Source organism: Condylura cristata, unplaced genomic scaffold (assembly GCF_000260355.1).
Source record: "Condylura cristata isolate star-nosed mole 26May11 unplaced genomic scaffold, ConCri1.0 scaffold00051, whole genome shotgun sequence".
NCBI lineage: Eukaryota > Metazoa > Chordata > Mammalia > Eulipotyphla > Talpidae > Condylura > Condylura cristata.
The window spans coordinates 650203-662745 of NW_004567152.1; the positions used below are offsets into that span (position 1 = coordinate 650203).

The following is a 12543-nucleotide window of genomic DNA, read 5'->3' on the forward strand; positions in this document are numbered from 1 at the left end:
AAAGCAATGAAAGAAGAAATGAAGTGGTACCGCTGTTTGGCTTGGATGGGACAGGGTCAGAAATCTAACACAGAAAAGTGATCTCTTCACTCCTTTCTCACTTCTCACCCAGTAGTCTGAGACTCTGAGACGGAAGAAGTGAGGCGGGCAGAACGGCAAGAGTGACAGAGGGAGTAAGGAGGGAGGAAAGGAGGGAGTAAGGAAAAAAGCAGGCATGGGGTCCCCCTGGTGGCACAACAGGTTAAAGCACCGCACTTCAGCAAGGAGCAAGTTCGATCCCAGGCCAGGGTGGTAGCCCACATGGCGTGGCAGACCTCTTCTGCCCTGCCCGCTGCTCCCCTCAGCTGTGTACTTCGTTGATCTGCCTGTTCTGCTCTCCACGCTGTCTCTGATGAATCCTCTCACGGTTCCAGCACCTCGGTACCCCATTTCTGTATGCATAAATAAATAATCTTTAAAAGAAAGAAAGCAGGGCTGGAAGGAATATGTGAATGCATCAGTGGGAAGGGAGGAAGAGAATGAGTGAATGTGGGAGGGGATGACACGGTTAAGAAGGACTTAGGGAAGTAGGAAGTGGATTTACAGGATGCTACCTTCTCCAAAATTTATTCCTTCTATTATTCACTCCTTCATTCGTTCAGCTCCTCCAGGAGTGTGCCTGGTTGGGAGATGCATCGCACTCCGCAAAAACATCTACAAGAGCTGCTCCGACAGCAGGACGGCTGCAGGTGGCGCCCCTCCCGGCGGCCCACAATGTGGCGCCCCCTGGCCGGCGCCCCCGGGCCTCCGTCCACGCCCGCGCGCGCCTGCGCAGTGTGACCACGTGACACGCCCAAGGCCCCGCCCCCGCCTCCAGCGAGAGCGGCCTCGGCTTGCGGCGGCGCCAGGTGAGCTGCGAGGCGCGGGCGGGGTGGGCGGGTTGGCTGAGAGCGCTGGCGGCTTGCGGTGGAAGTCGACCGCTCGCCAGTGGGGGCGAGCCGCGCGGGGGGCGTGGAAGCGGGCCGGAGGCGCGGGGGCGGTGGCTTGAGTCGAGCTTGCGGCCTGACGTGGCTGGGGCGCGGCGGGCTAGACCCCCGGGTGTAGCCGGGCCGGAGCTGACGCTCTCGAGATCCGGGGTTTCCGCGCGCCTGAGGGGCCTCACCTGCTCTTCGCCTGAGGCGGGTCACCGAGCGCGGCCTTCCGGGGAGAGACCCTCCGCCTTGCGCTGTATGTGTTGGGGGGCGGGGGAGGGCGTATGATCCTGCAACAGGCGGGCGGGTTAGGACCTGGCTGCCACCTGATGACCTTGGACTTCGGCCGGCCAAGCCTCAGTTTATCAGTGGTGCACCAAGGCCGAGGGCTGCAGCCGAAGGATCCCAGTCTCTCTCGCTTACCCGGTTTCCTGAAAAAAGCCGGACTTAACGCTGTCAGTGCAAAACCTTTGGGGTCGCGAAGGCTGCCCATTCAGACTTTTTCTAATCGTGGGCCAGCCGGAGTGGCGGCGCCGCCCGTATTTTCTGCCCTGGGGCCGATTCGCGGCGTCGGCCAGACGTGAGCCTCAGGTTTGGCGCGCGAAGATGCTCCAACTCTTCTGGGAGCCTTATACCAGAGCTCGTTTGAATCAGCACCCCTGTGAAGGCTCCCCCTTCTGGAAATTAGCACCCTAGCCCTGCACTTAGTATTTGTTGCATACTTTGCTTCGTGGAGAATTGAGGTTCATAGTGGACAGATTCTGCTTGGGGGCCTATGGCGAGCTGAGGATCTACTCAGTAAATGGTGTTGATGTTAAAATCCTAAGATGCTTTTGACATTGTCATCCATGAATTTACAAAAATTAATTTTATGTTGTTCCATTTCTACCTTCTTGGTACATAAAGCTTCCTTCCAGCTCCCCTTTATAGAAAGCTCTAATCAGCTAAGAATGGAGTGGCCTTGCTTTTGATAAATAGAATGAGGAACATTATGAGACCTGATGGAACTTGATGTTGGAAGGAACTTCAGGATAGAGTAACCCCAGTAAAATTAATCGGATGAGGGTGCCACTGAGTGAGAACATCTTTTATTTCAGAAAGACAGCCATGGGTAAGAAACACAAAGGGTGTGCCACATTCTACCTGATTTTCTATTTTTTGAAATATTGTCAATTACAAAAATATGACTACACTGTGAGATGCTGTTTTTCATCTGTTAAGTCAGCAGCGATTAAAAAACACTTGGTGAGCTAGTCAGTGATTGGAATTAACATTCACATACTTTTCTGGTAGAAGATTGATTGGGAAAATTTCTGTGGACAGCAATTTGGCAAATCCACTAAAGTGGAAAATGCACATTAAAATTAACATGATCCAGCAATTCTGTATCATACATTTTACTCATAGCTGCTGCATATATAGCACATCAAAATGATTTTCAGTACAAAACTGTTTGCAATGTGAAATATGGAGGAAACCCAGATGTCCCTGAAAAGTAATGATTAAATAAAAATGTGGTTATCCAAACAGTGGACTGTGGGAAGGATTTTAAGTTGTCTTGCAAAAGCTAATCAAAGGAGAGAAATGTTGTAGATGTACAGATTTGCCTGTGAATCCATAGATGCCATCTGGAAGGGTGTAGAGAGGTAGGGGCAGGGGAATAGAATAGTTTTCTCTGAGAGAAGATCTGTTTAGGACACAGATGAGAGGGAAATTTAATCCATAATATACCTTTTAAATTTGAATCCTGTGACTGTATTACATATTCAGAAGTAAGTTTGAGAATTTATTAAATATTCCACACTAATAAAAAAGCACAGATAATAGAGTACCATCTCTAGAGATCCTAAAGTTTTGTCTTTTTTTCTTAATTTCTTTTTAACAAATAAGCATTCTCATTTTCCTTCCAGAAAATAATCACGACACTGAATTCCTATAGTATGTATCTGTTATTTTATGCCATAACACCTATGTATAAGCAATATTATGCAGTATTGTTTTGTGTGTCTGTACTTTTTGTAAATGAAATTCTACTGTGTGGATTATGAGAGCTCCACAAGTTGCTAACTAGTTAAATTCTAGTTTGCTGGTGTTGTCTGGTGTTCTGTTGAGTTATAATGCTGTGACACCATTCCCAAGGAGAGACATTTGAGCTACATAGCTAATGCTTGCTGTACGAATAAGGCTGTGATGTGTTTTTTCTCCTTAAGATTTATTTTATTTATTTATGCATATAAGAACTGGGATGGGGGAGTGAGAGGATTCACCACAGAGTAGGAAGCAGGACAGATTGAGCTACTGAAATGCTGAGGGAGGCAGTAGGCAAGACAGTTAGCTCCCTGGCAGGGGATAGAACTCATGCTGAAGTGGCTGGTAATAGCTTGATATGGCTGAGACTTTAACCTCTGTGCTGCCAGGGAGGGCTTGTGATAGGTGGTCTTGAATGAGTTACATACACTAGGAGCTCCTTCAGAGCAGGAAAGCAGTTCACTTTTCTTCACATCCCTTAGCACTGAATTTAGTTCCTTAATTGTGTTTGAGGTTGTTTCATGGGAAATGGGTGACCTAGGGCAAGCTGTGTCAAAAAAGGGGTCATTGTCTTGGCGCACAGTTTACAGGCAAGGGGCAGGGAGATGTGCCTTAGCTTGTAGCCTTAGTAGGAAAGCAGGAGCCAGTTCAGGTTAGGGAGTAATAGATAGGCAGTTGGGGACGGGGCTGGAGGTCCTAAGGCCAGAAAGCAGACTGAAGAGGAGAGTTAAACATGTTTGATAGTGTCTTTTCCTAGTGGTGCAACAGGTTAAAGCACAGCACTACAAGCTAGCTGCAGTGGCTTGAGTTTGATCCCCAGCCCTGGAGGTCATCCACATGGTGCAGCAGACCTCTTCTCCCCTCTGTAGTATACTTCATCAATCTCCTGTTCTGCTCCCTACTCCATCTCTGGTGAATCCTCTCACCACCCCTGCACCTCTGGCCTGCACCCCAGTTCTGTATGCATAAATAAATAAATCTTTAAAAGAAACACATGCTTGATAATAAACATTGGATTGTCCAGGGCAAGCAGGGCCCTGGAGAGGAGGAAGCAAAGGAAGTGGTAGTGAGAAGGGAGTCCTTTTTGACTGATTTGTAGTAGAATCTATTTTCCATTTTCTCACTAAAAGCTATGGTAGGAAATTGGAAGAGCCACACACTTGAGGAAGTGAATGCTGGAGTAACTGCAGTAGGGAAGGCACTTAACTTCTAGCTCCACATGCTGGCTGGCTGGCAGTGCAGTCCTGACCACTCTGACCCCATAGCAGCTGCCCATGGTCACTTCTAGTGGGATGTAGCTTGTGGTCATAGTGTTTGCATAAATTTGGCTTACTGCTAGGGTTTCTGAAGCTCCTACTCAAATTAATGTGTGTTTTTTTTTTAAAGATTTATTTATGCGTACAGAACTGGGGTACAGGACAGAGGTACAGGGGTGGTGAGAGGCTTCATGGAGACAGAGTGGGAAGTAAAAATGCTGACTGATGAAGTACACTGCTGAGGGGAGCAGTGGATGGGTCAGAAGAGGTCTGCTGCACCATGTGGGTCACCTCTGGGGCCAGGGATCAAACTTGTACTGAAGTGGCTTTAGCTTCTTAGTGCTGCATTTACCCGCTGCGCCAACAGGGAGGGCCCAGTGTGTGTTTTTTTAAAAAAAGATTTATTTATGCACACAAGAGCTGGGGTATAGAGGTGCTGGAGCGGGAAAGTAAAAGGATTCACCAGAGACGGAGTGGGGAGCAGAACATGTGCATCTACTAAAATACACTGCCGAGGGGAGCAGTGGGCAAGATTGTGCTGTGTGGGTCAATTCCCTGAACTGGTACTTCAGTGGCTGCCTTGATAGTGCTGAGACTAACCCCTTGTGCCACCAAGGAGGCCCTGTTGTGCATTTTTTCTTAATTTACTGACTCAATTATTAGAAGGTAACATCATATTTATTTATTTGTGTATGCATGTATTTATTTTAGCTTGAATGTAAAACACAATGCAGGTGACCTCCACTGACTCAAACCTTAAAATTACTGTGGCAGTAAAGGGAGGCAGGTCCTGGAACCACGTCCGCTCTTCCTTACAGTGTTGGGTCTCCTGTACACTGCTCAGTGAGGCCTTAATAATTTTTTATCCATTCCTGTAGGGAACCCAGTTCTTTCTCAGAGAGGAGGGCTCTTGAAAAGCTGGTCTGTGCTGGTGCTTTATGTTCATTGGTGACCAATTTTAGATTCCCCCATCACACTGGCTGCTTTTGTTTCCCTTTTTCTTCACTCGAGGACCCTGAGATGCAGGTTGGTGATACAGGAATGCATGGTGGGATAGGAGCTCCAGTCAAGGTTGGTGTGTCTTCAGGGCCCGTTTGTTTCGCAGCAAGCTGAAGGAGTTAATAGGGGATGGAGAATCTTGTTGATGAAGGAACACTAGTCATCATGAAGAAGGCAACTTTGGATAAGCAATGGGAGGGCAGAAGAGACAACAGGAAACGCACAGGTGAACTGGAGGGAGGAGCACAAGCAGTGAGCCACAGGTCCTCCAGGAAACAGGGCTGGCACTTCATGGTACTGCTACCCTTCTTCATTTGCTGTCCCCTCTGTCTTGCCAGCTGACGGCCTCAGTGGTGAGGGCTGGTGTGGTGGTCAGGATGGCTGAGGAGCAGGAGTTTACCCAGCTGTGCAAGGCGCCGGTGCAGCCCTCACATCCGCACTGTGTCAACAACACCTACCGGAGCACGCAGCACTCCCAGGCCTTGCTCCGGGGACTGCTGGCTCTCCGGGACAGCGGCATCCTTTTTGACGTCGTGCTGGTGGTGGAGGGGAGACACATTGAGGCCCACCGCATCCTGCTAGCTGCGTCCTGTGATTACTTCAGGTGAGTTACTCATCCCTGGTACAGACAGCGCTGGAGGGGTCTGTCAGAAACTCCCAGCTTCCCCACACAGAGCTCCTCGCTGGCTTCTTGGGATCACTCAACAGAGAGCCACAAAGAGTTTGGGTTTTTTTGTTTGTTTGTTTGTTTTTTGGTCTTTTTGTGTCTAGGGCATGTTCTCTCTATGGAAGAGAATAACATTATACCTGAATACTAGTTGTTGACATTTTGTCATATTTGCTTTTCCTCTTATGTATACATGTTTTTTAAGACACTATGACACTTTTTACCTTAGTCTTGCAGTGGCAACTCCCCCACCCCACGTGTTCTTGTAATGCCAGCTAGATGCCCACATGAGCTCTGGTCACTTCTCAGGACCTCTGGTATGGGTATGGGAGGTGAGGCTGGTTCATAAGTTCTGCATATGTATCATTCACCCAGCCTTTGTGCCCCCTTCCTGTCTGTTACCTGTTTGGCTCAAGCCTTCTCATTCCTGAGGTCTTAGAACTGATCTTCCTTGGGTTCCAGGCGCCTCACAGCCTCCCGCATGATTCCATTCCAGCCCTTGGCACACTAGGAAGAATTGGCACTACCTTTTCACTTCATACAGATGAGATCCAATTCAGGAGGAGTGAAATCTACCTTGACCACCAGTGGGGGCTTCATGGGACACAAAGACATAGTCCTTTCCAGCATTGATTATTTTTTTTTTATTATTACAAAGTTTATTTTTACATCATTTTGCACATTTTTTTTTTTTCCATCTTGATTGTAACCCGCGGGTTTCCCATCACCAAATCACCCCTGTGCCACCACCATAGTCCCGTGCATTTCCCTCCCTCCCCCCTCCCCCCTCTTTTTGATCCCATTCCCCACTCCACCCCCACAGAATGTCTCTGGTCTATGGTTGTTCATTATTTTTGTTATTTTCTCGCCTGGTCCATTATACTCCTGCTATGAGTGAAACCATCCGGTATTTTTCTTTCTCTTTCTGGCTTATCTCACTAAGCATGATCTTTTCCAGCTCCATCCAAGTTGCTGCAAAAGACATGTGTTTCTCTTTTTTGGTTGCTGAGTAATATTCCATTGTATATATGTACCACATCTTTCTAATCCAGTCATCTACTTTGGGGCATTTGGGCTGCTTCCATGTTTTTCCAATTGTAAATAAAGCAGCAATAAACATGGGGGTACAAGTATCTTTTTCAATCAGTGTTTTTGTGTCTTTTGGGTAGATACCTAGGAGTGGGATTCCAGCATTGATTATTTTATCTTCAGTTCTTGCTTGTGGTTCTCATTTTTTGCTTTTAAGTGCTATCAAACAAGATGGTCCTTTATGGTTTAAATACCCCCTGCTGTCCAGAAGAAATTTTTGGAGAATGTGACCCAGTGGTTCCTTGGGACAGACATGTCCAGGGATAGCAGTATTCCATTAGTTCATTGTGGATTCAGCTGAAGCTGTTACATAGCTCTGAATAACACACAGGACAGAGGTTAGAGTTGAGTTTCCAAGAACTACTGCAGGGAGTACCTGAGCCTAGAAGTCCTAGCCCTGTGTTCCGGAGTTAAACAGCTCAGGGCCTGTGTGGGAGAGGCTGGTGGGCCTCTATGGAATGAAAGTGAACTCCTTGACACACCCTTGCAGCCCTTCAAGCTCAGGAGTTCCCCATGTGCTGGTGATCTGGACTGTCATGGCCATATCACTCTTCTCAAAGATACAGACACCACCTTTTCCTAAACTGATCAAAAACCTCTCTATTTCCACCTCCTCCAAGAGTGATTCCTTGCTGTTTGCACAGCTGCCCTCAGGAAGGCCTCTCATAGGAGGGGGCCTCCTTTCAGAATGGTCACCATGCATGTTGATACCCCCTTTTCCATTAGGAATGGGAAGGGGTGTGTGTGAGAGTAACATTGGGAGAACCTAGACTTATCTCAGATAGATACATAAGCTATAATACTCCACACATTAGCATGTTGTTTTTTTCACTTATTTGATTTAGAAAAAATGGTAAAGGACCAGAAGACTGGTGAAAACGTCAAGGATTTGTAATGTCTGATGTGGGCAAGAGTAGAAAGCAAGCTCTAGGTGGGTGGCCAGCAGCCTTGATGCTGCAGTGGATGTCTACTTTTCTGGATGTCATGTGGGATGACAAGCCAGAGCTGAGTGACATGGTACAGTGACATGTCATCTCATTCCTCCCTTAATTTTAACATCTGTGAATTATTAGACAGCTTAATTTAGTGTCTGTGATTTTGAAAATTTGTATAAAATGGATGTTTTAAGAAAATATAAATTAATAGAGCCTCACTCTCAAGAGAAAGTTATACACTCATAAAAGTACATAGCCCAAATGTGCCAAATGAATGTGACATCATATATGGTGTGTACATATTTCCTGAGTTGAAACCTAAATTTTGAAACATGCTTCGCTTAAAAGTTTGGATGAGATTGCAACTGAGATGGAAAAATGCACAAAAATATGTAAAAATAAACTAATACAATAAAAATTAAAAAAAAAAGTTTGGATGAGATGTTAGGGGTCTGAACCACGGTAACAGAGGATGCTCTCCCCTCCTCTCAACACACATACTTTAAATCTGGGCCAGTTCATTGGCATCTTGAGCCATCCCAGGTATGATAAAATCTGGCAGTAGAAGTGACTCAACTGTGGAGTGTTCTGTGTTATCCTGTGCCTTCTGCTTATTTGGTCAGTCCCCTACTGCCTGGTGAACTGTGTGTGTGTGTGTGTGAAAAGAGAGAGAAAAACACATCATGTGGTACATATACACAATGGAATATTACTCAGCAACCAAAAAAGACAAACTCATGCTTTTTGCAGCAGCATGGATGGAGTTGAAAGGGATCATGCTTGGTGAAATAAGCCAGAAAGAAAGTAAAATACTGGATGGTTTCACTTATAGCAGGAGTATAAAGGACCAAGGCGGGAAATAATACTAATAATGAACAACTATATACCAGAGACATTTTACAGGGATAGAGTCGGGAATGGGATCAAAAATGGGGGGGAGGGGAGAAGTGCACTGGACTTTGGTCATGGCACACGGGTGATTTGATGATGGGAAACCCACAGGGATTACAACGGAGATGGAAAAAGGCACTAAATTATGTAAAAATAAACTATTATTTAAAAAGAAAACATGTAAAGTTTATCATCTTAACCATTTCTAAGTGGATAATTAAGTATAGTCACATTATTGTACATCCAATCCCTTGCAGCTTTTTCTCTTACAGAACTTTGAACCCATTAATTAACACCCCATTTCCTCCTTTTCCAGGCCTGCATATCTACCATCCTATTTTCTATTCCATGAATGTGACTACCTCAGGGACCCCAGTATAAGTGGAAGCATATAACATTTTTTCTTTTGTAACGAATTTCCTTTTTAAGACTGAACTGAATGAATGTGCCGTATTTTGAGTATCTGTTCATGCATGCACCAATAGACAATGGTTGATTCTACATCTTGGCTGTCGGGAATATTGCTGCAAAGTGTGTGGGTGTACAAATGTATTGTCAAGATCCTACTTTTAGTTCTTTGGGGTAAATACCTGGAAGTGGGATTGCTGAATCATTGGGTAACTCTTCAGTTTTTTTAAGGAACTATCATACTGTTTTCTATAGTTTTCTATTATTTTTCATTCCCATTCAGTTCTTCTCCATCCTTCCCAACACTTGTTTTTTTCAGCTTTTTGATATTGGCAGGTCTAATGGTGTAAGATTTGGACATTTAAACTTTTTCCCCCTTTTAAGTTTTTATTTTTGATGTTATTTCAGAGTTAACAGAAAAGCAGTGATAATATGATAAAGAATTAAACATGTACTGTTGGGTTAAAACAACACAGAGGAGGACTGGAAATATTTTTCTTTGGCCTTTTTTAATTCTCATTAATTCTTTTTTTGAGAAAGATCCTTCAGAAAAATTGGAAGATGGGTACCTTGAACACCTATGCCCCTCACCTAGATTAATCAATTATGGATATTTTCCCATTTTCTTTTCAGGGTAAGTTGCAGATATAACAGTTCATCTTAAAATACTTTGTGCCTCTAAGAAGAAGGACACTGTCTGACATCTATAATGCCATTACAAATCTAAGAAAATTTATAATTTAGCTTCATCTGAAAGTGATTCCACATCCACATTTTCCCAATTATCCCCAAAATATCTTAAGTCTGCTCCTTCCCCCATCCATTTAGGATCTAGTCAAGGTCCATACATTGCTGGGAACCTGCCATCAGATGGTAAATAGGTCTGAGTCAGTCCACGGGCCTGCACCCTGCTAGAGGGCACGCCCCAGTGTTGCTGTCCTCACTGTGGCCCGTATGTTCCTTGAGGGGCCAGCATGCAATAGCCAGTCCTGGGAAATCTGGGAGAACCTGCCAGACCACTCCAGAGAGTGCTTCAAAGTATACACCCTGGGAAAGTGCCCCAAGGGCTTGCATGTGGAGAAAGTATGTAGGGAGAAGCATAATGTACAAATGCCAAATCTATGGGGAGATGACCTGCTAGATCTCCAAAGACCCGGAGTTTGCTGTAACAGACAAACCCAGTTTGTTCATTACAGAGATTCTGGTTCTCCATATCTCTGCACCTGTTTTGTGCATTCCTAATAAAAATTCCAAGATGGCTTATCAGGGGCAATTACGTAAAGTTCAAAATTTTAAAATAAGCAACAACCAGAAAAGTGGTGATAACAAAGGTAACAAAAAAACAGTCCTACTCTATATTAATAAGATCTCAGTGCAGCATGGAGACTGCTTCTGATGAGTGGAGATAGGAGGATTATTGGAACTGGACAGGCATTTGAAAACACAATTTTTTTTTTTATTATTAAAGATTTATATATTTATACGTACAAGAACTGGGGTAAAGGCCAGAGGTGTAGGAGGTGAGTGGATTAACCAGAGACAGAGTGGGGAGCAGAACAGAAAGATCTACTGAAGTATACTGCTGAGGGAGTAGTAGACGGGACAGGAGAGGTCTGCCACATCATGTGGGTCCCCCCCTGGCCGAGGATCAGCTCATGCTCCAGTGGCTGCAGATAGCTTCATAGTGCTACACTTTAATCCATTGTAGCACCAAGACCTTAAACAGGTCTTTAAGGATTTTTGTGTGTAATAAAGACAGTGTCACAAGTCAGGGGACGTCACAACTGGGTGACCATTTAGGAAAACAAAATTGAAACCTTTCTTACCTTGTACCAAAATTAATGTAGGTGGGTCACCAATTTCATTTTGTGTTTTATTTATTTACATTTTAAAAGGACTTTTTTTTAAAGATTTATTTATTTGTGCATACAGAACTGGGGTACAGGCCAGATGCACAGGGGCAGTGAGAGGATTCACCAGAGACAGAGTGGGGAGCAGAACAGGCAGATCAACAAAGTACACTGCTGAGGGGAGCAGCTGGTGGGTCAGGAGAGGCCTGCCACACCATGTGGTCACCTCCAGGGCAGGTGGGGATTGAACTCATGCAGAAGTGGCTTTCAATTCTTAGTGCTGTGCTTTAACCCTTTGCACCACCAGAGAGGGCCTAAAAGGTCATGTTTATTAGGAAAAGAGAAAAAGAGGCACCTGGATAATCACAGGCAGGCAGGAGAGCTGCCTGGATGAACAATTTAAATGTGAAAGAGTACATGAAGGGCAAAAAGAGGAAAACATGGGCAAATATTTTTTGATACACTCAGAAGGAGAAAACCTTTCTAAGTTTGACACAACTCATAGGCAAAGAAGAATATAAGCCCCCTCTCTCCCCAGCTTAGTGGCACAGCAGGTTAAAGCATTATGAAGCTTTCTGCAGCCACTACAGCACAATTTTGATCTTCAGGCAGGGAGGTGACCCACATAGTGTAGCAGACCTTTCCTGTCTCACCCACTGCTCCCCTTGTTACAGGGCACCCCAGTGTGAACTGGGCCGCCTGTCGATGGGGCCTCATCCACACCTTAAAATTCAGTTGTACTGCAGGCACACACAAAAGGGTCAAAATGGGTTTATTTACAAAAAGGGAAAAGAAAAGAAACAACTGGAATATCTGGGCTGGGCTGACTTGGAGCTCTGATAGCAAACTAACTGAAAGCCCCAAGTCATGCTGTCTGGAGAGCCGTTTCCAAGTGAGAGACGCAATGGCACCCTATTTATCCCCCAGTGTCCCAGAATTCCTGCTTAGCTCCGCCCTTGGGTCCTTACAGTTCTTTCCCTGGTACTGCTGGAAGTTGTAGTTTTCTATCATGAGTAGGGGGTAGAGTCCAGAAAGCCAGAGTAGAGGATGGAGTCCACAACACTCTGCAGAGTTCCTTTAGGACATCCTTCCCCTTAACACCCTCAGCATTGTATTTCAGTAGATCTGCCTATTATGCTCCACTCTGTCTTAATAGATCCTGTAACCACTGCACCTCTGGCCTGTAGCCCAGTTCTTATATACATAAAAAAATAAATATTAAAAGAAAAGGAAATAAGAAGGGGCCTCCCTGGTGGTGCAAGGGGTTAAGTCTAAGCATTATCAAGCTGTCAAAGCCACTGCAGCATGAGCTTGATTCCAGACCAGGGAGCTGGCCCACATGGCATAGCAGACCTCTTCTGTCTTGCTTGTTGCTCTTCTCAGCAGTATATTTCAGACAGTCTACCTCTTCTGCTCCGCATTTTCTCTTTGGTGAATCTTCTCACTGCATTCCTCCTTCTGGCCTACACC

The 12543-nt window shown here is 45.2% G+C and overlaps 1 protein-coding gene across 1 annotated transcript in view; it reads left to right on the forward strand.

Annotated features, from left to right (window-relative positions):
- The first annotated feature begins 867 nt into the window (after window positions 1–867).
- KLHL22 (kelch-like family member 22) overlaps window positions 868–12543 on the forward strand; it is a 42087-nt gene continuing 30411 nt past the window's right edge. The window contains exons 1-2 of the mRNA XM_004694957.2: window positions 868–887; window positions 5572–5837. Of these exons, the coding sequence (XP_004695014.1) occupies window positions 5611–5837 (227 nt within the window). The 5' untranslated portion in view covers window positions 868–887; window positions 5572–5610. The remainder of the gene's footprint in view (window positions 888–5571; window positions 5838–12543) is intronic.